The sequence below is a fragment of the Pezoporus flaviventris genome, unplaced genomic scaffold, assembly GCF_033815535.1.
Source record: "Pezoporus flaviventris isolate CSIRO_AGI_PZ_B2104156 unplaced genomic scaffold, CSIRO_AGI_Pfla_v1 ptg000007l, whole genome shotgun sequence".
Taxonomy (NCBI): Eukaryota; Metazoa; Chordata; class Aves; order Psittaciformes; family Psittacidae; genus Pezoporus; species Pezoporus flaviventris.
Genome location: NW_026892555.1, coordinates 49,733,997 through 49,759,364, shown reverse-complemented (window position 1 = coordinate 49,759,364; position 25,368 = coordinate 49,733,997). Strand labels below are relative to the sequence as shown.

Genomic DNA, 25,368 nt, shown 5'->3' with positions numbered 1-25,368 from the left:
GTATGGAAATGTTTGTGCTGTGTTTGGAGGCTTAACAGCAAATTAAAATAATGAGGTAGTTTTTTTTACACATTTGGCATTCCTGCTTTGCTCCAAACTGTGCTGGGGAGATGACTGTTCTATCTTTGGCATGGTTGCATTTCCCTATGGCTGCTGTAGGAGACACTTTTGGCCAGAGCAGAGCCTTTTAGGCTTGTCAGCATGCTGGTGTGTCTTAAGATGTTCTGCTGCTAGAGACCTGGCAATGGGCATTTACCAATCTACCTGTCTCACATGTGATGCTTTCTTGGGGACTCTGCTTGTTTTGGTACTGGCATTGTTCAGTTTTCTTCCCATTTCAATGTCAAGGGGGAAGCACCTGGCACAACAGATACTGTTTTGCCTTGGAGTCTTGCAGTCCTCGTAAACTGCACCACAAAGGTACCTACAAAGCTGATCTAAAAGGCAGCACCATGACTTACAACCAGGCAGCATACCTGCCTTCCAGCTCCCACCTGCAGGATTATTTGGTTTTTTAAGGCTTTCTCAGTTAACAGATGCTGCATATTTGACCTTGGGTATGCTCTTGGATATGGCAGTCAAACCATTAGCCCAGTGTGAAATGTTCCTTTCAGTGCACGTATTTTCTTGTTCTGTTGCAGATTCTCACTGAAGATGTAAATGCTCCATCAGTGGGTTCTGGGTGCCCTGGAGCAGGGCTTTGCTTCATCCTCTGAAGCTGGGCTGTTCTGTATGGAGCAAACCTTCAGCAGGCTTCAGTGTGTGCTTCAGTCCCTTCCAGTTGCTGCTTTAATGATGTTTTATTTAAATAATCACTGGAGCAGAGGCCAGAACTCAGGTTCCCCCCTCCCTTTGCTGTTCAGGGGCCACAGCACTGCCCTCTTCCCAGCTGGGTGAATATTCCACCTTGTAAGACCCAGGAAAAATAACCTCATCAGGAGAACCGAGCCACTAACCCTGATTACAGCAATTACCAAGAAGTGGAAATTAAGGGTCAGGTCTCCCTCAGTAAAGGCAGGAATCTGAGACAGATTTTCCTTGTAGAAGGTCATAGCATTAGCCACTGTGCTGCTAGAGATGGCAGATGGGAAACTACCCTTAAAAGCTCTAAAAGTTGTCCTCAAAATACATGGCTGAGATTGGGCCCTGCTGTAACATAGCTTATACCTGTGTACAAATACCAGTTACGCTGCATTATGAGGGCTGAAACAATCTCAGCATCAGCATTAAAAATTCATTCTTAAAAATGCCTCATTTGGAGGGAGGGGGGAAGGAAAAGAAAAAAGGGGTTGTGTTTGCCAGCTGGGTCTCCCTAAGCGCTCAGCTCATTTTGTTTGTTTCCATGAGTCATTTTTAGAACAGGCAACAATAATCTAACAATACTTGAGTCATACGTACTCCAGAGCCAACTTCTTAGAGAACACAGCTTTCCTGAGGAGAGTGGAAAAACAGCCTAAAAGGAGAAGTGCCTCTCTAGCTTTTGTACATTACAAGAAGTTCTGCTTTTAAAAAAGTGGTTGATGGAACTGGCTTTTGAAAACACAGAAAACAATACTTCCTGTATATCCCCTCAAATTTGAGACCTAAAAAGGCATGGGACAGAAAGGGGCTGTTGATTTAAGACAAAGAACCCCCATGCCCCCCTTGAACAAGCACACGGCTGCTAACTGCATGCTAATGCCTCATGCTCCAGCGCAGGTCAAGACAAATGCGAAGGGAAATGAGCTGGGGCTCGTTTCTCCCTTTATCATGCTGTGAAGTGCAATCTCGGCATACAGCTTTGGCTACTCTCATAGAAACAGCCTTCCTGCAACAAAATACAGCCAGTCCTACCTTCTGCTTCTTAGTAACACCGTCATTTCTGAAAATCAGGTGCCAAGAGATCCTAAACTAAAACCCCACTCAGTTTTCCCCCTCTGCTCACAGCTCCCCCAGTGCAATACTAGCTGTAAGGGACTGATTCAGAGTTCCTCTGTGGAGACAAAGCTTTTTCTGCCTGCTTTTCCCCAAAGCAGCTCAGCTTCCAGGATGTGACAGTTTGTTGTGGGAAGGCCCCATCTCATCGCCTGGAAACAGAGTAATTAGGGAGTATCAATTCCAAACTTATGCAACCAAGGCTAAGTTTTCATCTGACCTCCTCAGATGGGAAGGGCTCCAGCTAAACATTCTGTGCTGCTTTACAGCACAGGGAGTTCTTCCTTCACCTGAAAGAATTGTTTGTTCTGAGGCTATACTATAAAAAGCTGTTCTGCATTTGTAAGAAGTAAAAAATATTACACAAACCTCTATGATAAATACAACTCTATGCAGCATGAACAGACTATTAAGAACATCAGTTTATATAAATATGTAAGTGACAAAGGAACAGTCTTGCTCTCAGTAAATCACAGCCAGATTTCTTTTTCAGCCACAAGAGATCAAATCTAACTCAAAAGAGCCAAACCATCACTTCTGTTATCTCCACAGAGAAGTGGCCAGTATGAGAAGTAAAATACTGTTGCCCCGAACGTATTTAACTGCTTTAACTAAGAAAGTTGCTTCATCCATATAAACAGATGCTGCGTGTTAAAACAAACCTCAGTCAAAAGCATAATGCAGGAGGCTAGAGCAAAAACTTGATGCAGATGGCTGGTTTATGCCTTTGACAATAAGACTTATTTTCCTCTCTCAACAATCTTTTCTCTTTTACAAAGAAGAAAACTTCCTTTTTAATGCAAATACTGTAAGAGTGCCAGAAACAAAGTTTTTAAACTTTTCATTTTTCTAGCAAAGCAGACACAATTCATTTTCTTCTGACCTGTTTTATTAATTTCAAGCAGCAACCTTTAATCTCAAGAGCACCATGCTTAACTGATCGTCTCTCTGACTGTATCTATTGAAAATAACTGTTCTGAAGCTTTCAGTAGTAGCACCTGCACCTTACGCTCACATCTGCTGTAGAAAAGCACGTGGAAATCCGAGGCCAGGTAACTTTCTCCCTGCGCAGCTGCTTCCACTTGACTGGAATGAGTCACCTGTCTCTAAACACTGTGTTTAGGCCTTAAAGGAAAAAGAAACCTGATGCAGGTGAGTATCCTTTTGCTCTGCACCATCACGGTTAGCAACTGCATTGAACAAACTGTTTGTAAGAAAGCAGTTGACCCAATGTAGTCTTAACACAAAAAGTTATTGACCACGTCCAATACAATTTCACTTTCCTGGCCCTGCTTTACTGAAAACGTAAAAATAGCTGACCAAGATTGTAAACTTCAGATGTAAACTTTGATAAACTAGGGACAATTTGAAAAACTAGGGAGAGCACTGCAAAGACAATTTAATAGAGAATCGTTAGAGCACAGTGGAGAAGTATCTATCAAGAACGTATTTGTTGTTTAAACGGTTGTTCTGTTTGTGCAGGTAAACAAGAACTTGGGAAGGAAATAGTTTAGCTACAGAAACATGTCTTTTGTAGCTACATCTGGAAACAGGACAAGGAAAAGGTCTCAGTATAGACTATAAACCCATCACTGAAATCAAATATATAAACTGAATATATTAAAGCTTTGGATTTTATTACACTTAATTTCTTCTGAATATCTTACCCTTCTCTCCTGTTCCAGGTAAACCTAAACATGAGAAATGGAAGGATAAAGGAGAACTCCACTAAACGTGGAGTACATTTCGTCAGAGTCTGTGTAGGCCAGCTTGCCTCCTGTTACGACGACGTTTACTTCATCTCCCGCTTTGAGGTGAAGAACAAGGTGGAACGTCCCAGGACCACCACAGGTCTGTTTCCCTGAGTAGGGTTTGTGATACTCCAACAGTTCCCTTCTGTATCCAGCCGTGTGGAGCTGAGCTACGCTTGCATTGGAGACAGAAAGCACTGCTTCTACATACTCATCCCTCTCCGGGGCCAGCACAGCAGTGATCAGGTAGCGTCCTTCATACGGTGATGTGAAAATGCCTGCAGAAGAGTTCTCAGAGTTATTCAGAATGGAGAGACCTAATTGCTCCAAGTACAATGACAAACATAAAATGATATGGGTTACCCTTTGCTATGTACAGATAACTGTGACATGGTCAGCCTGGATAGCAGACCAGCTGATAGCAGTCATGAAGACAAAGGGTTACTGCTTTTATACTACAGCCCACAGGTCCTTCGGAACCTCCTGGCCTAAGCAACCACCATGACTCAGAGCTGGGTGATGAGGTGAGAGGCACCCACACGCTGTGCTAGTCCTCAGTAGGTTAAGGCACACCTAACACCCTTGAGTGACAGGACTCTGCCTGAGGAGGGGGCAACCCGCAGGTACTACTACTGCCTCTCCCCGGGTGACCCATCTGGCTGAGCTGCAGCGAAGTGGGTTAGCAAGGAACCTCACCTCTACTACCTGGGCTCAGCCAGCCTGAGGTGGGTGAGGAGCAAAACCAGCTGTGCTGGCAGAGCTGACACAGTGCTGAGTGGGCCTCAAAATTACCAGACAGCTGCAGAAAATCAGTAGTGGCAAAGTGTGTGCCTGTCCACATCCATGGGAAGCTTTTATTGCAGGTTTAGATTAACTTGTTTGTTCAATGCACCAGCAAGGCCTGAGATAGCACCAAACACTGGTAACCCACGCTACTGCCTGTCTGGCATCTCTGTGGGTCCATTCTTTGGCTGTTACCTGTATTAGGGTTGTAATAGTCCCCGTCGTTCACAAGCACTTTGTTAAAGTGAACCACGCCAACATCACTGGAGAAAGGCTTCTGTGTGAGCCCAGCAGAAAATGACACCAGAGAGGCCGCAGCGGCAGCAGGTCCTAAAATGGGTAACAACATGAGTCAGAGTCACATCAGGATGACAACACAGCCTCTCCCTGTGATGGTTTATAATCCACCGTCTCTGTTCCTGCACATACTCCACTTGGATAAATCCTGTCTCTTGAATTAGCAGAATACGAACTGCTGGCCCAGGTCCCATGTATCTCACTGTAAAATTTACTAAGCACCACAAAATTGCTGCCTTGACCACAGCACCCCTGGGTTTGGGTTGGGTTGTGTTATTTTTTTGGGTTATTATGAGGAAAAGGTACATGGCTTGTAAATGCTGGCAGTGGAAATCCTGCCACCTCTCAGTTCAGCAATGCTTTTGCCATGGACTTTCTTCAGGATCGAGGCTGCCCTTGGACATCTCCACTCTCCATCACTATCACAATGACAACAGGTCAGCTTTCCTAGTCACGCTGAGAAGCTGCACACAGCTTAGATCTCTCACCCTCTCTGCTGAAGCGTAGTGAAAATAGCTACAAGAAGAAACACTTTGGCATTATAGCAAAGAGAATCATCACTGGGGCTTTTCTCTCTCTCCAGCACTTCTCTCTTGGAGGACTTTTCATCCCAGTTTTAATTTTCTCAGCAGATCAGTCACTCCAGTATTTTATAGTGGCTACTTGCTTACTACCTAAGCACTGCTGCTAGATGAAATACTATTTGGACAATTGAGACAGATTTTTACATTTAACAGACTGGTTTAATGGCATTTAGTGATCGATCACTTAACTTACGTGTTCCACTTTAGTTCCTTTTGCTCTAAACATTTCCCTTAAAGTAGGACACACTGCTAGAAGCAGTCAACTATGGTTGCTTTGTTCGGGCTATTAGCTAAACCACAAATGCACTTAAAGTTGCCCTCAGTTGCTCCTTCTGTTCTGTGCTGTTCAGGTTAGGATCCGTATCTTCTCTGTGCTCTCAATCTGAGATGCCCATCAGCAACCAATGTTTAAGATTGTATCCCGTAAAAATTGAAGTTAAAAAGTGACAAAACTTCAACTAAAATGTGGATATGCAAATGCTCTGCTATCGTTTTTTGTCTGAATAACTTGGCATTGGGGGTGGGAGGGTAAGGCAAGGTGAAGACATGCCTGCAACTTCAGAAATGGCAAATAACTACCTTGACTTCCCTGAGGGGCTGGTAACCAGCTGCCTCACGTATCTTTGGAAATCTCTTTAGTCAGTATTCTGTCTCACACTCTGAAAACAGACAGAAGCCCTTTTTCATTACTCCTACCTGCAAGTGTGCCTGCAGGGGCTCTTGTAGGTTAAGATGAGGTGATTTGAAAGGACCAAAATTAATTGCAGGAAGTCTACTTAAGAAGCTTCTGTAACGCTCCGTTATTTTAACACCACACTACTTATAGAAAGCATCTCTTTGTATTCTTTGCCTATCCTGAGATTCAAATCAACTGAAAATGCACTCAACTAACTTTTTGTTGGTTTCTCTCCCCTGCAGTCGTACTGCACAGATGACACATACTATTTGCTGCCTGCCCAGAATACACTGTCCTCTCTGTTTGGAGTAACTCCAGTTCTGTCTGGTTTGGTGTCATCTGAACAAGGGAGCGACTCCTCCCCTGGCTCGCCCTGGCTTCCTTCAAGATTTTCCTGCACTAATTACTAGCATAGTTATTAGAGTTTGCTGCCAAAATGGCTTCAGATCAGCAGCCTAGTTTAGCACACCAACTGGGTTTGTCCAAAGGAGAAATCTTAAACCTGTCCAAGTATTCTGATCAGTTCAATGGGCAATGTAAGAAGGCACAGTAACAATGCAGTGTGTCTATGTTCTCTTACCCTCCTCTCTGCCCCCAGCTGGAACTGTGCCAGTTTAAAGCTTTCACAAGTGCTACCACCAGCTCTCAGCAGTGCTTTTGCAGAGCCTTACAGACAGGTGAACTACCTTGTCTTACATGTCCTCACTTGTAAACACTTCATATATGCCAGCAGGAACAGGTATGCCTGTTCACGGCAATCTAAGCTAGTGTAATGCATTCTGGGAGGTCAAAAGACGAGAGAAGATAACATGGGTGGCCTTTGTTAGGTTTCATCTACTTTCACCCATCTGCTAGCTGTATTTCTGGTTCTCTACCTCCCTTTTAACTTCCCAGCACAGTTCATGCTTCCCACAGAGCCCAAGGGCCAGAAGGAGAAAAAGAAGAAAAACAAAACCCAACCAAAACAGAACAGTGCACAGCACAGACATTTTCTATCAAGATGAAAGGAGAAAAAAAAATAAGAGTGTGATGGTACTGCTGACAACTGCACAGCAACTGGAACGAGGACTCTTCAAGAATCTACACAGCAGAGAGACCATAAATACATAATTCATTTGTCAGTATGCACTTATGACTCCTTGCATACGGCAGGAGTAGGGACGATACATCAGATTTCCTCTGCTTGGCCAATACCCCTAAATCTAAATGAGGGCAAAGTGCATCATTTCAGTCAAGCTAAAGGGGACAAAATATCAGCAATTTATCACCTCCCTGCTCCCTTTTCCCATTTTTTGGGTTTGTTTTTTGTTTGTTTGTTTGTTTTTTGGGTTTTGTGGTTTTTTTTTAAACTCTTCATTTTTAACATAACATCCCATTTTCATGAACATTCCCTCTGCTTATGGGAAGGCCATGCAGAGCAGCACAGTGCCACACTGATTTCCATTAGCCAGTGCTCAATGAAGCTGGGCCCATTATCTTCTACTCTGCTAAATCACAGTGGTTTTGATGCCAATGGTAACTCACTCAGTGCATTAGCAAGACACAACTACTTTTCTCCTGAGTCTGTTGGTAACAGCTCTTTCGACTCTAACAGCTCCTACCTCCCAGATTTCAGCAAGAGGTTTTTCCCAGCACTTATCTACTGCTGCTTACACAACCATCCACCTTCTACCCCATCCTTCAGCACACAGAATTGTGCAGTTCTTTCATGCAAGTAGCAGCTAAACACAAACACTGGTGCAACATGTTCTTTACCTCAGAGTCAGCAAACATGCTTTCCCCTGTGCTAGAGCACTGATGTTACTAATGAGAATAGTGCTTCCTGTCCAGTGATTAAAAGAAAGAGCTAAACATGAGCAGAACCTGCCACAAGCACAACAAAGTAATTTATGTATTCAGTAAACTCTTTCTTCAAATCAAAGACCACCTACAACAATATAAATCTTACATTAAAATAAGGTTGTGCCTTTATATTTGAAACGTCCTATAGGCTTGCTGCCTGGAGTCACATGGAAAAAGTAAAGATGCTTAGTATCAGACAAGTAAAAGGTATTAAAAAAGACTAAATCAGCCCTTTCCTGCACATATCCATACAGCAACATTCACACAGCAATAGGACTCACTAGATCAGCTGTTTTCTTTTAGAGAGGTGCAACAGCCTCCACTGAAGCTGCAGGGTTAAGGACACAAGCAACACTGAAGGCAGCATGAAGGGGGAGGGTGAGAAAAGCAGTTTGTGCTTTCAGTGATTTTTTTTCACTGTGACCCTCTGTATGCTAAAATCCAAATCCTCTTCTTGGCTCTGTCCTTGCCTAGTTGTGTGACCTGGGATTTTACAAGCATTTTCTCATCAGTTCCTACACCAGTTCATCAGCCAATTTGCTTCTGCAATTTTCTTTGCTTCAGCAAACAAAAATTCTCATAACTGTAAAACTGCCATGCTTCAAAAACATTTCCTGCTGATGTTTCTTTAAATAATAAGTGGTTCAACTCTTTTTGTATTAAAAGGGATTAGCTGGATGCACTGAGGTCCTGACACTTAACTCACCTTTTTCATAAACTCCTTGCCTGTAAAAATAGAGCTTGTATGTAATACTGTACCTTATACTCTCTCACTAATACTTGTTAGGTCCTCAAAAATCTTTACCTACCACACTGTATTGTGAGATGCGTGCAAAGAGATAGCTAATGCATCTGAAAATCTCAAGAAATACTATGCTATTTAAAGTATGCAAATTGTGCCTCAGCATTCAAGAAGAGCACTGAAGTGGGACAGTTTAATCCCAGAGGAGAGTTGGAGCCCTCAGCTTCTTCCTGAGAAGAGCTTTTTATGTAACAGAAGTTACTCAGAAACAGAAGTGAAAGGAAGTACTCAGAAGGCCAATTTAATAGTACAAGCTGCTTATTTTAGGAACTATCGTACAGGAAGGTCTGATCTTTCAAATTTGAATTTCAGTGCTACAAAATGCACTGGGTGAAGACTGACAAAGACATCATAAACTGCACAAATCAGATATTAAGGATTCCTTGATGCCTTATTTAAGCATTAATTTCTTCCTCCAATAAGCCAAAAATCTTGCCTTCCCCAGCTGTTCACTTCCACCTCAACACTGTTAACTCCTGAATGCTACCTCAGAATGCTCCTTCTTTGCTGCTTACAAGCAAACACTGATCATTATGGACAGTGGATGTAAATGCTCTAACTCCACAGGAAGTCCAATAGTTATCTGCATCATCCTTACCTCCCTGTTTTCTATGACTACCTACCAGTGGGGTTTGCAAAGCATTCTGGGGGAAGTTAAAGGACAGATCAGAAGGTACATCTTATATTTAGATGGGTCTTCTGGGGCAGAGATCAGAAAAAGGAAAAGCTTGGTCAAGCCCACCCCTCTCTGGATCCCAGATGGTAACATTACTTACAACATGTTCCACCAAGCAGCAACTGGCCCTCTGCCTGCCAAGCCCTGCCTTTTCAACACTTAACATCCGCCTACTGTTTCACACAGTTTTAACATAAACTGATTAAAATACTGCTGTCTATGAATGGCACAGATTGTACAAAGTGGAAGAAAACCCCCAGGAAATCCATTTATCACAGAAATCTAGACATCTATATTGGCTATGCTGGCATCAAGATAAACATTTCTTTACTTCTTATCCTCTTCCAGAAGCCTCACCTATTGCTGCTTGTTCTTACCACCAAATGCAAAGAAGATTGCTTTAAGGCTATGACAGACTTTTAATTAGAAAGCATAAATATCAGGATTTCAGTGTCAAATTTTTACTACTCTTTTTTGTCAGTACCCGGACCACTCTTTATGATGTGCCCTCAAACTAAGTCCCAAGGGTAGGATTTTGGATGCCATAAAGCCCTAATGTTTTATTTTCATCTATTTCCCATATTTCCTCAAACAAATTTAGATGAAATCATTCTTTTTGAAGAGGGTGTGGGAATATTCACTCTGATCCAGAATACCAGATAATATCTTGAGTATGAGGTTGTGGGGCAGGCAGCACCCAATCAACACATTTATCAAGGCCAAATAGCATGTCCCATACAAGATTTATACCTGTTTATCATACAAATCCATAAACGAGCTTATTTATAATTAACAATTATAAAAAATAAAAATTAAAGATCAAAGTAGGAAAACTACATTTTGAATGTTTTTAAGCTGTGGTTGTCTGTAGCAGCACTCTTGCTTTCCAAGAGGTCAGGAACACGAGACCTCATGATTCTAACAAAGACAGAAACTGTCCCACAAGGAGAACTAACACATGCACTAGCTCAGATACTAGCAGTGGTTCAAGATCTTAGTCTCAGCTTTATTCCTATCTTATTAAAGAAATATTAAATTTTTCAGAAAGAAATATGTATTTTAGCATTTAAAAGGAAAATAAAGGTCAGCACTAACTTTTACTAGGACATAGAAACCCTCTGAATTAAAAAAAAAAAACACTGAAGTAACAATAACCCAAATTAATTATTTCCCAAAACCTCTGTATCTTGCAAGGATGCAGAATGTTTAAACGCTTAGGTACAGCAAAAATGTGACAGATTTTCCTCAATGCTAAACTTAAATACTAAAAATTAATGTCTCAACCATAACCTCCTAGGGACTGAAATAAACATTAAGTACCTGTGTAAAGAATTTCTAGGAAACAACTGCCTTACCTTGTGACTCCGTGGTAGCAGGAGATAACTTTGGATATCCTACAAATGAAAAGCAGTGCGTGTGACACAGGATATAATGTAATGGAATACATTATTACAAAATACCAATGCAGTCTTCTAAAAAGCATCCTTTGTTACCTAACAGCAACCTACTGAAATAGCTACTAAACAGCATCTCTTATGAAATGCTCAATTATCATTAAACGGGAGTGGTCGTGGTAACGAAAACCAAATTCCTACTACAGTGCTCTAAATCACTATGCGCTATGGCAAGAAAAAAAATCATTAAAGTTCCCCTAGTGGCGAAGCCGCTGTTGTTACCAATGATTTTACATTAGTCCCGTTGACCTCATGCTTTATGCAGCCTTGGCAAAGGCAACAGAAGTGGCACTGAATCTGTTTTCCTTACTTCTGTAGCCAGCTGGAGGCTGCAAAGGCCTGTTCACAGTGTCTCTGCCATAAGCCCATTCCCAACTGCAACAGCTATAATGGACATCCACTAAAGCTGAAAGGTGGCTGGAGAACCACAACAGATCTCGGTGCCACCCTTTTAACAAGACCTGGCTTGTCCACTGCACTTAAATGAGAATGATTCACTGTCAGTTTGGTTCTCTCACCTGGTGCTCCAGCGTACCCTTCAGCAATGGGCATAGTACTTTGACCAGCCTGACCATCTACACTTCTAAGGCGCCCTCTTCCTGACATTAAAACGGTGCCAGGAGGCCCTGCCTCTCCAGTCTCCAGGATGATCCCTGTTGTTCCAGGCAGAAATGGCACAACTCCTGACCCTGGTAGTGCTGGGCGCGGAGCAGGTCTCGGCTGTGGTGGCAGGAGGGGAGTCCTCTGTCGTGGGGGTTGTATTTGTATCCTTGGCCTTGATGGAAGCAAGGATATGCCAGGCTGGGGCTGCAGGGGTGGTCTTGGTGGCAATGGCTGCCGTGGTACTTCTGATTGCCCTTTGAAATGATGAAAGCAGAAAGGAAGATGCAGAATTATTCACCTAAAATAGCATTTTAAATTGCTTTTTTTGGGGGAAAAAAAAACAAACAAAAAACAACCCCAAACAAACACGGGAAAAAAAAACCAAACAAAAAACAACTTCAAAATAAAACAGGACTCAATTTGAGGCCACCTTTTCCCGCAGACCCAAGACTGCAGAGATAAAACTCCTTTCCACACGTGCAGTACTACAGACTCCCCTCTTTCCCAGCCTGTGACACAGGGAAAGGAATGAAGACAGCCTGGAGACAGGACAAGCAGCAGTCATAGAGTCATAGAATCACAGAATAGTTAGGGTTGGAAAGGACCTTAAGATCATCTAGTTCCAGATCCCCTGCCATTGGCAGGGACACCACACACTAGACTGCGTCACCCAAGGCTCAGTCCAATCCGGCCTTGAAAAACAACCTGGCTTAAGTCTAACAACCGTGAACATTCACCTGCTGGTCCAGCTTTGACTTGCTGCACCAAGCGGGCCTTGTATCCTACCTATTTCCTCTGCTGCCTTCATCTCCATTGCATGTTCTCTCCCTACCTTCACTTCAGTGTTCCTGAACCCCTCTTGCCCATCGCACCTACTTTTGACTCTGTACTCACACAACACTTAGCATAAGGCTGACCCTTTAGCACTATCATACCGAAAAATATCCACAGAAAAAAAAAAATTGAGTAAATGAACAGGGACTTAACAGATTTTTTCCCCTACTTTGAAAAGCAATAAACTTCTAATTCCAAGTATTCCCATTACTAATATTTTCTGACAACAAAGGCAGAACCCTACAATATAATCCACCAGAAAAGCCATTATTGTTTAAAGAGATACCATTAAAAGACTTTTCCAGTAGAGCAGCCAACACGTATGACATCAGGATTTAATACTGCTGACATGGTTACTTTTGTGTATCTGCTCCAGTTCTAAGCTCTTTATAGGAATTACAACTTATTTATAAGACTGAAGTCTTATATGACATATAAGGATGCAATGTCCTCCCAAGAATGAAGTTGAATTACACTAAGAACAGGAATTCACAAATGTGTAGATTTCAGCAATCCACACATTTACAGAGTAATGTGTCATTTCAGATGCTATGTCAGCTTTTACACAGAATAATTAGAATTTTATTCTAAATTAAACACTAGCATTGGTTATTTTGGTTGCATTTTCAGACTATAGCTTGAGGTGCAGGGATAGAAAGGAGTTTCTGCAGAAATGGACAAACATCCCCTTGCAAATCTATCTGATGCAACTCATCACACCAGAGATGCTTGCGATGGTCCACACTGGAGACCACCGCTCTGAGGACTCAGTGGTCAAAATAAACACTTCCATTCATCACAGTCCAAAATCATCCTGGGTAAATTTGCCACTGGCTAGGACTAAACAGACTGGCTCTGTCTAGCAGCAGACAGGGTGCAAAGCTTCCCCTGGCCCTCCTGCAGAGCTGGGGACACCCAGGAGTGCTTTACCCCATACCTTTGGGCAAGAGCCTACAACCAAGTCATGCAGGTATTGTCCATGACGCATGGCTGGGGCCAGACACTGTTGCTGGCAACCCACATGCTGTTCCGTGACTACTCAACACCTGCATTTTACCCTTGTGAATCTCATTCCTTGTTTTCATCTCATAATAAGTCCACATAAGCCTTCCAGAGAGGCTGTCTGAAGTCATAGCCTCACACCACCTGCATTCATTTACTAGATATGCCTGCTAGAAAAAAAATCTCCCTGAACTTTGCTGGCTGACTTTAACTGTCATGAGAGTCGAAACTAACGCAAGCAATGCACTGATAAACTGCACTGAAGCTTACTTCATAACTCTATCCACAAGGCAGAGAACTAAGGAGTGAAATGTTCACTTCATACAGATTACAGTTATCTTCATAAAAATCCAAGGATTAAAAAAATCTTATTAAATAAAAAGCTTAAAGTATCGAAGTGAATTATTTAACAGAGTTGTTAACTTGGTGAGACATCTTCTGTCCACAGCAGCATAGATTTAGACCATCAACTAAGAGCTTCAGATTAACCTCATTCAAAACACAAATTGACAAAGCACTTTACACCTTGGGATGCAAGTACTTGTCATTGCTCTAGTCAATTAAGCTGAGCTTTGTTAAGACAACGACTTGGACTGACACAGGGAAAATGAATACATTGCTCTGCTTGCTTTTCTAAACCTTCAAATAACAACTGCTTAAATCCCATATCCTGTGCAAACTGCTTTCTTGTATGCAACATCAATACTATAATATTCAGAATTGTCCAATTACATCTCCATGAAATTAAATCCAAAATCACCTGCCTAAAGCTCAACTTAAAGTACCAGCAATCAGATATGTGTGGATTGAGGGGGATCTGGTCTGCCATCTTTGCCAACCTTTCTGGCCTCTTCTGCTGAGGATGCATCATAGCAAGACACAGCACCGATAAATCACTAGACAAAGATGATAACACTGGAGCCACCGTATCCTGATGCTGCATTCACACATGTTTTCAATTCACAAGGCAGTGAGAAAATGAAGCCCTGACGAAGGCTGGAGTGAATCTAGCTGGACCTGCTTAAGCTTTGCGGAACAACAGGCAAAATGGAAATCTTCCCTGCCATCTTCCCAACTATCTGGGAAGGCAAAGAGCATAGCTGAGCTCATTACACAGCTGAGAACAGTAACACTGTCTTCAGCAGTGGCATCCTGGCTGCTCTGGTTATCATCACTGGTGTGACAACTTGGTTACCATGTCACACATCAGCTTCTGCTCTCAGATACCCATCTGCAAGTGAAACAGAACAAAAGGTTTCCCTCCTCGGCTGAAAATTTACTCAAAGAAGAAGGAATGATTTACAAGCAGTGACCTGGATGTATGAGGTGGGTGGGTCTTCAGGATGTGTCTGTTTCTAGTATCATCCTGCCCCAACCGTGCTCTCCAGAGCCCCCAGAACACATAGAAACAAAGCACAAAGAACAAACTAGCAAGTAAAAGAATCTGTCACTGCACTCAGAATAAGCCAAACAGACCTTACTGGAATTTTTTTATGGATACCAAAAGGATTTGACAATTAAGTTACAAAGTACAAGCTCACAGGGAGCCATGGGGGATTTACTATAGCTATGTGCCCTACAACACTAAGATTTTACGTTGTCCTTCATCAGTGTTGTAATGCAGAGCACACATTTGGTTTCTTAGGCCATAACTTCAGCAGATGACATTTTGCTGTTGCTTTCAAAGCCCAGATATAGACACAATTCCCAGAAGAACTGCAGTTCAGGTCAAATAACCGTAACCAAAGCAAACTGCACTCCCAGCATGGTATCTGGCTGCATGACCACAGCTGGGATTCCTGGAAAACTTAATGAATCTGTATGAATAGGCAGTAAGTTAAAAGAGACCACTAACTAACATGGCTGTCACTTTCTTGCCATTTGAAGAGCAAACGTACCTGCAGAGAGGTACAGAGTGCAGTGAGAACAACTAATCCTACAAGACATGAAGCTGGAGATGGTCACCATCTAATGTGGACAAAGAGCTGCTGGACTACATTACCTTGGTGAGCACGCGCATGGTTCCCTACACTCTTAGAGCAAATCACTGCCTGCTGCCACCATCACCCTGTGTATGGCAGGATGCTGTACTATTCTTCATCAGAAATTATGACAAATAAATTTCTGGCCCCTGGGTCCATATCTGACACATAATCAGTCACTAACCTGGCTTGTCACTTTGGATAGAGGCACTTGAAACCCATTAATTAAAGATTTGGGAAAAAAAACACAGGCATATTCATAAGATCAGGGTCATTTGATTTTGCTCTGGTTTACAGTGAGCTGGGCTTACACTGCTTGGTAAGATTTTATATCGTATTTCTTGCAACATATCCTTGCCTTACTGCTTTCTAAAACTGTTATTAGCAACAGCTTGTGTCTGTTTCGGCCCTTCTAAGGTCAAATGACATCATCTGAATGCTACGATACACTGGCAAATGGTGAATAAGAAATTCTACACTCATCTAAGGCCAGGACTGACAGTCTTCCTTTCAAATGTCGGTATTGGTGATGATGCTGCAGATCACAGATATGTAAACAGTTAAAGTCATACCCGAACTCACATAACTGGGTTCCCAAACTACGTCAAAAAAAGTCTCTTTTGCCAAAATCTTTCTGCAACTCCAGCCATCAAAACTTACTTAGACTGCTGTGCCAGACAGCGTTATTTTAATTGGAAACATTTAGGGACTGAAGTGTGTGCTTCACCAATCCTTCAGTGGTCAGACGCACCCCATCATAGGGAGGTTTGCTCAGAGTGCCTATTCCTCAGATCCAGCAGCAGCATCCTTCCACAGGCTCTCAACACCCAATGGTGGATCGAGAGCTCTGCCCTGAAACAGCATTATTTTATGGAAACCCAGGCATGCTGACGCTTGTTAATGCATTACAACATTGTAAGAGGGCAGATAAATACCACCCATGAGGCTGCTCAAACACCTGCTTTAAATAACACACAAAAGATTACTGTGTGTTTCTTGGACCTTTCTCCAACGTTGGTCCCTACTGCAAATTTATTCTGGGCAAGATGGATGAGAAATAGGATTACACAGGTACATCATGCTGCATTTTAATGGGGACTAGGTCTGCTTCTGCAAGATCTAGCGGTGAAGGTCCTAACCCTGCTGAATTTAAGTCAAGATTTCACCAAGTGAATTATCTGAGAATTATGGATTCCCTCCATTCCCCTTCACTTCTTCCTTTAAAGGAAGAGACATATTTATGGTTTTAATCTCACATAAAAGCTTCTCATCTCAGAGGGATTTTTATGTAAAGTACTGCAATACATTTGGTTTTAAACAATTAAACACTCAAACACATCTATCAGAGGCTTTCCAGACTCCACCTCAGAATAAGAAGGATATTCTTCACCAAAGAAACTACTGCATGAAGCACAACTCATCCATTCAAGCAAGAGCACTCACAGTCCTGCATCTGATCTCCCCCAACCACCACCAGCTGCAAAAGCCCACAGCCTCTTCCCTCAGCACCTCTTCTTCTGATTTAAGGCAGGTCGCAGAAATCGGCCTCTTATTTATCTCATAGGTGCACAAAATTAAAACCAGACACATCAACCAACTGAAGAGTGCGGTTTCAAAATAGCCTCCAATTCCTGTGTTTTTGTGTCATGCTGACAGAAACAGGAACTCAGCTTCCTTTTGTAAACTTTGACTCTCAGAAAAACAACCCTTTGCTGAAATTTGGAGGAAGAACTACAGAGCTCTTGCAAGAACTACACCCTCCTTCAGAGGGTACTGAGTGGCATTTGGCAAGGTCTCTAAACCTTCATGGCAAGGTTCACCAACATGTTGAGGTTACCATTTCACAGCATCTCGAGCCAAAGGGAATGTGCCTTTGCTTCTCAGCCACTCTAATGCAAACTTTAAACCACCTGTAGAGGTAGATTTGCACTAACGTGTTGGACTACAAACAGAAGTGCTGAGGTGTAAGAACACTGCCAGCGGGGGTGTGCGCCTATTGCCAGCTTGCCAACCACATTGTGCGAATGCAAACTGCTGGGGGAACTATGAAGGAGAAGTCTTACATTGCCACACCAAGATAGGCTGGAGCTTGTTTGTGAAAGTCCTGAATCAAAGAGTTGGTGTTAAATTACAATCATTAACTCATGCTAAGAATACAGCTTCCAGAGAATCTTTCTTATCAAAAATCTGAATTCCTTTGACTTCCATATTCTCTACTTACTTTTCAATTTCCCCTGAGGAATCAAGAATAACATCATACAAGAAAATAAAACAAAATTTAACCTAATTACCTGGAATAACACCCACAGATAATTACTACTTAAAACACACTTTAAACTCACTATCCAGTAATATTAGTTTTCCTACTCTCTTTATTCTGGCTCAAAGTAAACAAGAAAGCATTTAAGACTTCTTTCTTTTGAGAATACTTTTATAAGAACCCAAAGCCCTCTACAGTGTTCTAGACCAAAGAGCCAAAATTAGAGTCACTGTAAAAATAAAGTAAAAGTTGTATAATATTACATTTTTCCTCCCTCCTTAGTTCCCTTCTAAATGATTCAGAAAAGACAGGCAGCTGAAAAACAAACAGCAAAAAGCATTTAAAAGAGAAAAAAACTTACTTGGGTCAGACTGAGATTTCAGCATGCCTTCAATGTCCATGGTGATTTTGGAGACCTGGCTATTAAAGTGTTGCACAGAATTTTTGAGGCCAGAAATATCAGTGGAATGAGACACTATAGTCCCATTCATTTCACGGATGCAGTTCCATAAGCTGCTCACATGCTTATTCAGACCTTCTTTTATCTTCTGCAAGTTACCCGAGACAGAGTCCAGCTTGCTGCAGACTTTTTCAACATGTGAGACTCTGCTCTCAACATCCGAAACGCCCTCCTGGATACCTTGGGTCTTCTCTTTGCACTTGCTAAGATCATTCAGGACATGGTCATTCAACTGTTCTAGTCTCTCTTTTACTTCACCACAGCAGTTATCACTGGGGTGAGCAGTCTGGTTTGCAAATGTCCTCTGCATTTGATCGATTTTCCGGAAGACACCTCGTTGTGTTTTTCTACAGGTAGAATTGACACCCAGAAGCTGCTCTTTGCAGCTGCTCAAGCCATCCTGAAGATTTTTCATATCTTTATCCATGACATTTAGACTATACCGGAATACACGTACATCTCTCTGCATTTTCTGGATGTCACGTTGGTTACCCTTAATTAAGTTGAGCTTCTCATTAAGAGAGCTATTTAGAGACTGCAGGAGAACAGAGTTATTACCTATTTTAGAAAGCAAATGACTGTATTTGTTGTTACAGTTTTCTAGCTCTTTCTGAATGTCCTCCATACCCTGTGGTGCAGACTGACATTTCTGTCCGCAGAGGTGTTCAAGTGACAGTAGTTTGCTCTTCAGGAAATTTATTTCTTCTGTAAATTGTTTATTTGTGAATCCTGCATCACTGGGCAAGATGAGCCCAGGATTAACAAACATTCCATCTGGGTCTGTGGTATTAGCAATCTCTAATATAGTGCCACCCAGCCTATCTTCTAGTGCCCGCAGCTTTTGATCAAACAAGTCTCTCAATTCATCTACTTCAGCAGCTATGGCACCACGGAGAGTTTCCTCAACGTAAAAGCAATGTTCTTCAGCATTTCGTTCTGTAACATTCATCCTCGCATCCAGCTCCTCCAACCTCTCACCAAACATGTCTTCTAGATCTGGAGTTGATAATCGACTGATCTCATTATCTATTCGGACATTCAAGATCCTGTGTGCTTCCGCAACTCTCTCAATCTTTTTATCTAAATCCTGTATCTGTTGGTCAAGGTCATTCCTCTCACCCTCCTTGCAACAACTGGACTTGTTTGATGGAATCTGAGTTCGGAGTGTATTTATTTCTTTCCTCAAGTCATTCTCTTTTCCCTTTATAACATCAATTATTCCTACACAGTTACTGTCATTGTCATCACACTGCTGCTGGATATCCTGTAATTTGTATTCACAGGAGCTCTTCAGATCTGCCATTTTCTTTTCAAATCCTTCCAGTAGCTCCTGTCTGAGGGACTCAAATTTGGAGTCTATATACTCCTGATATATGTTGTCACTGGGCATTGTTACTGTAGGTCCTTGTGCTGCCTCCTGCAGTTGTTTTAATTGCCCTTCATAGTCTTTAACTTTTCCATTCAGTTCTTCCAGCTTGTCATTCCTCATCTTCAAGGCTTCTTTGACATCAGCTAGCTCAGACTTTAGATCTTCCATTTCAAAATCAATAAAAGGGTCTTTCTGATCTTTATTGTTGAGCAGTCCAGGCAGATGAATAGTGTCTGTTTCACCACCAACCGCACTATCAGGCTCTGGGCGGTCATAAAGGTTGTTCAGCCAAGTGACCAACATTTTACTAGCATCTTCTTGGACAGTCAACTTTAGATTTTCATTCACACCTGCCACAGAGGACTGAAGTTCAAGCACCGATCGTGTAAGCCTAAACAATTCATCCTCAAGAAACTGCATTTTCTTCTCATATGGTGGAGGTTCTGGCTCTTCTGTTGGTTCTGCATCTGTTTCATGGAAATAACAGACAAAGCCTGGATGTAATTATTCCCAGTGGTATCTGTTTTAATCAGCTGAGGCTAATTTCACTTTTCTTTAAACTGAAGAATGGTTTAAATTGCATAATTCTTGTTCCCTTTTCTATTCCTGTTTTCAGTAGTTTATACTTAAAACATTATCAGAACACTCCAAACTAAAAATTTTAGCGCACTGACCAACTCCTACCAAGACAAAATGGCGATAACAAAAAATCAGAAAGCAGAATCCCCCTTCTTGTTCAGCAATGAATCTAATCTATAGCATACATGAGACCATTATAGAGCCATACACATCACAACACAAACACCTATAACAATAATTCGGGAGGTACAAACACCTATAACAATAATTGCTCCTGAATTCCCACTGAAAACTTAAGTGGCAACAATTTATGTGCCTGAAGTGGGTTTATGCTTCAGTGTTCTGCTGAACTGGAATCCAAATGCACATACTGGATGGGGTTCAAGAAGATATTCCAGTTATCAAATTGCTTCAAAAATACATAATTATTCAATACATATTTAAGTAGGCAATGAAAATTTGTATAAAAGCATAAGCTTCACACATCCAAAATGACTAGATAAAATAACACCAGCACTCTCCTCAAAAAAGTAAACGGAGTTAAGAAGCAGAAGCTAAAAAGAAAATACACTTCTTAAAATATGACAGAAAATAGACACACAAATTGTTATCATTAGAATAACTCTTTCAAATGACAAGTGGGGTTAACAGTTAAATCTTCAGACAAAATAATTTTGGTACTGGTTCCAAGCTAGTTATATAGTGGACAGCATCACTGAGATAGGGTCTGAAGGACATACAGATGGATTTTTTCCTAAGTTCTAAACTGGATTTCAGCTTAAAGACATTACAAAGCAGGAGGGAAGTCACAGATGTACTCTCAAGACTGGCAGGGTGGCAGATTCCTTTAATAATAAAAAAGTATGCGGAGTGTAGCTACTAGATACACACTGGTCTATTTTTGCATTAAATTGTGGGTATCTTAGGGTCAGAGCAGAAAGAAAATCTGTAGACATAAGCAGTGTGCAATTTTCGTAAAGATATCATTGTGGTTTATTATTATCTTCTGGAAATAATACTTTAGGTGGGCTAACAAAATATTTTAAAAGCTTATTTTTAAAGCACATATATAATCTATAGGAGTGGTCCGACACAATGTATTCAGTCCCAATCCATCCCACTACACAAAACCACAAGGGGAAATCTGACTAAGCACCATACGTGACACTAACCTCCAATGATGTTCAAAGAAGTCCTTCAGAAGGAAACATCTGTTTGTCATTTTTTGTTAGTACAGAAAAAGCACAGGACTGAGTAACAGCATTCCTTCTTATTCCTTTAAAAGACACTATCTTACACAAACAAACATTATTCACTCTTTAAGGTATTTTTTCAGAAATCAAGGTTTATCATTCCCCTTCAGTGGTAAGGTAAGTAATTTAACATAAATCTGTAAAATCTGCACATGCTCTTGAACAAAGGAAAAACTGCTCTGGAGCATTACATATCATTAAAATTAGTACCTGTTCTTTTTTGATTTAGTAACAGTCCCTCTCAAATACATCTTCTGTGCTGAATACTGAAGAAACCACAAAAAAACTCCTGTAAAGTCTTACAAAAACCCCAACCTTAACCCAAAGGTTTTCCTGAACCATGAGTAGGCAGTTGGTATTTATGGCCAGTGATCTACAGCCACCCCTCCATTATTCTTCAGGAAATTCTCTCTATCAAGGCTGCTAGTGCCTGGCTATTATTTTCCCACCACACCATGTCTTCCATATGGCTTTTGTACCTGCCAGTTGCTGAGTTTAATAGAAACCATAATGGTTCTTATACTTAAAAAGACAAAACAAGAAACCAGACATGACCATGCATACCAAAATTCAAACAAAAAGTTACCTAAGCCTTTCTTCACAACAGCTTTTGCTGGTGTTGTGGGACGACGAGCAGTGTTTGGCTTTTCTGCTGGGCCTTCTTTGCAGTCCTCCCCTTTGTACCCAGGACAACATCTCCATTCCAGCTCTGTTACTGTCTTATATGCAACTGTGTACCGAGGTCTGAAACTTGTCCGGTATCTGCCGAAACAGAAAGCATTTTAAACAATCCATAACCTAATCTGCTATTTAGATTAAAACAAAAATTAAAACTTTTTTTTATTAAAAATAATTCTTTTCATCTATGATTTATTTTGTCCTTCAAATATCAAATGAACAAATGTTTCTACCTAGGTTTTAAAGTTACTTGCCCTCAACACAGTCATGTCAGGGAGAGCAAATATGGCCACAGAACAAGGGCTTTCATGTATGAGCAGAGGGGTAATATGATGTGGGAAGCGAATTTTCAACTCATCAGACACTGCTAACAGTGACCACCAGTGTATTACTCTATAAATTCAAAAACCTTTTTCCTCTGTTTTACATTGCAAACCCACCCACAGGGCTGCTCTGGCAGCAGCTCTTCTGGACATCAAAAATTGTTTCTGCCTTTGTCCCACCTGCCTTTCCACAGTCTCCACACAAGCCATTCCTCAGAATCCGTATGTAAGGAGCAGTCAAAACTAAGAGGAATATTACAGGAAAGGACAAAATGGTGAAAGCATGAGTCAGATAAGGACATGAAGAGTCAGATGAAATGCCACAACCAACAAAGGAATCTTTCCTACTTCACTAGTTAAGATGAAAATGGTCTTGCAGACAAACCTATGCACACATTACATACATAAGTCTTAAGTTACCCCAACTAATCACTCAAAAGTTAATAAATGGCAAACTGATTCTGGTTGTGCAACTTTCTTTAACCACAGACTTACTCCATAACTTTCCTCCAGCACGTGTACCCCATGTTCAGCTGCATTCACACACTAAGGTATCCCACCAGACCGTAAGCAGAGGCTGTGCTGTTTTAGAAAAACTAAATCAATTTAAGGTACCATTTTGGGTTGAGAGAGGAGGAATATAAGTAAAATAGGAATTTGCCACATGAGCTCTATAAATTGGTATACCTGGAATATGTAAGAAACAAAAAAGTTATCTCAATTTCTCATATTAACTCCTTTCTTTTATAAAATTAGTATCATACTACTAACTTTTCTATGGCCTTTTCAGATCTTCTTAAGGTTATTTCAGATTAGACAACAGTTTGCATGCACTAATGAACAAAAGGCTCACTTCACAGCTGAGGTGTCCCTGAAGTAGTGGTATCAGCAGAACAAATACAGGACAGCAGCAAAAGACTCAGCTCTGCAACAGATTTCACTCCTAGCCTGGCCAGGCTCATAGGGAGTGTATTTTGAGACAGAGAATACAGAACAGAATGGGCACCAGAAGCAGGCATGCTAACCAGACCAAAATCAATCACACGTTTCATTAAACACTGCCTTGTATTAATATGCAAAATTCCTTACTGGAGAAAATAATAAGCAATCAGCTACCAAATGTAGACTTACACTGACCGTGAAAGAGTTCATATTATAAGTCAAACCGCTACTCTTCAAAGCTTCTCTTGCCATGCGTGTAAATAATTACTGAAATAATTCTGTATACTTTTATTCACCTTTCACCTTCAGAGACATAATTTTAATATAATATCTCACATCTGATAGCCATTTGCTACCACTATCACTTTATCTACGATTTCTCATTTAAGGGAGAAAAAATTAACTAGAGACTGTCATATTTTTTCCAACTGTTTGGGGGCCAAAGTGTAGTTTATTCTAATAAACCCCTCTGGATTCCCTTCTCCTTGTGAATCTTTACAAGGAGGCAGGGGCAGGCTAGGCTGTAGCTCTGTTGATTAGCTGCTTGTGACTGCTGTAGTTTGCTGTGGTTGTAAGCTTTCCAGATTCTGACTTGAAGCGTGTAAACACAAGAGCAGGTTTCCAATCCTGTTTTACCTTCACAAAACCATATATATGAAACAGCAGTAAACTGCACTCCAGCTCATCATTTCTTTTAAAGTTTTCACTAAAACATCTGCTGATTCTGTCTGCAAATGTGAAGTACAGACATCCCCAAGGTCAAGTGCTTTAAAAATTAAGTAGAGAAGTGCAACGTAGAGGGCACCACTGGGAAGGACAACATCCCAGCCACCCAGGAACTTCCTCTTCCTTCTCCCTTAGCTAAAGTATTAAACTGTATCTTGTATAGGTAATTTGGGTTTGATCCCTTTCCTTCCAACTAGCTGCCAGAGTCAGAGGATGGAAAGGATTAGCTAGATGCTTTAGTGTTTGGAAGTGGTTTTGAGAGTCATTACAAGCTCTCTCACAACACCACATTACTGAAATGCAAACTTTGAACTTCCAGATAAATTTTCACATGCTGGAAATGGTCGTACATACTTTCCTCTGATTTCCATAAAATACTTAACTTTGTGTGTGTTCCTCTCTATACTTTCAGGGCCAAACTCCTTCCTCAAAATTACAGTATTTCAATTGTCTTCAAACACCATTATGCTTTTCCATGTTTTCTTAACAAGGTTTTAAGAATATAGCTGAAACATTTTATAAAAGGACCAAGAAATACTTTTATGCAAATTGTGCACATCTACACTCAAATTATGGCAGGAGGGTTTTCCTTGTACTGTTTCTGCCATTCTTTTTATACCTTCTCTATAGTCATGTTCATCAATGTGGACACCTTCAGATGATATAACCAAATGCAAAAGAAGAATTATCAACAAATTAAAAGAAATTAAGCTTAGTATTTTCCATATGGGCAAATTATAAAACTTTTCCAAACTCCATCTTAAAAAATAAGCAAGCTTGACATTCTCACTCTTTATTTCATAATTTCATGATCCTAAAAATCATAATATAGAATCATAGAATAGTTAGGGTTGGAAAGGACCTTAAGATCATCTAGTTCCAACCCCCCTGCCATGGGCAGGGACACCTTGCACAAAATGTTTTCATATGATTTAATACAAAAATTATTTGAAATGCAGAAGAATTCTCCCCTTCTAAGTTACAAAGTATGAACAGAGTGCATCTACAACTTTAAAAATGTTGTAGCAGTCTATTCCTTACAAATTCTTTCAAGTCTGAGAGCTCAAGCAAATACATGAATTGGATCTGTTTTGATTTCAGCTACAGGACATCAAATGCAGACCAACCTGAATCCTAAACTACATTTCTCCTGGAGAAAAATAAAGTTAGAATCAAAATGCTTCAAAATCTGGATGTAGAACAGCTTTCACATTTTACATCTTGAACTGTGGTCACAGGACAGCTATGCTCATGGATGGCTCATAAATTAAACTGGGGTTTACTTACCAAGAACTACTGCTCCTTTCTACTCCCAGTCCAGCTGAATGGATCACACAGCTAGTCCCATTTACTTCAGCAAAGCTAATCATGTAATGCTGGGCACAAGGAACTTATCCTAACACTTTTCTAATTTGAATCCAGTCACATAAAAGTTTCTTAAATATCACAGCTTCACAGCTATAGCTTCTGCGCTGATGATATGCTTCACACACAGCTGTGGATGTTGCTCATACAAGGAATGGTGTCACTGTGCCAGCAAGACTCAGATGCAGTCATAAATGGCAGTCACCAGCATGC

At 41.1% G+C, this 25,368-nt stretch overlaps 1 protein-coding gene across 1 annotated transcript in view; it reads right to left on the bottom strand.

Annotated features, from left to right (window-relative positions):
• Positions 1–3,530: 3,530 nt before the first annotated feature.
• EMILIN2 (elastin microfibril interfacer 2) overlaps positions 3,531–25,368 on the bottom strand; it is a 31,894-nt gene continuing 10,056 nt past the window's right edge. Inside the window, exons 3-8 of the mRNA XM_061448682.1 lie at positions 21,708–21,883; positions 17,822–19,756; positions 11,298–11,636; positions 10,681–10,719; positions 4,644–4,778; positions 3,531–3,943 (exon numbers count right to left, since the gene is read on the bottom strand). Coding sequence (XP_061304666.1) covers positions 3,606–3,943; positions 4,644–4,778; positions 10,681–10,719; positions 11,298–11,636; positions 17,822–19,756; positions 21,708–21,883 — 2,962 coding nt within the window. The 3' untranslated portion in view covers positions 3,531–3,605. The remainder of the gene's footprint in view (positions 3,944–4,643; positions 4,779–10,680; positions 10,720–11,297; positions 11,637–17,821; positions 19,757–21,707; positions 21,884–25,368) is intronic.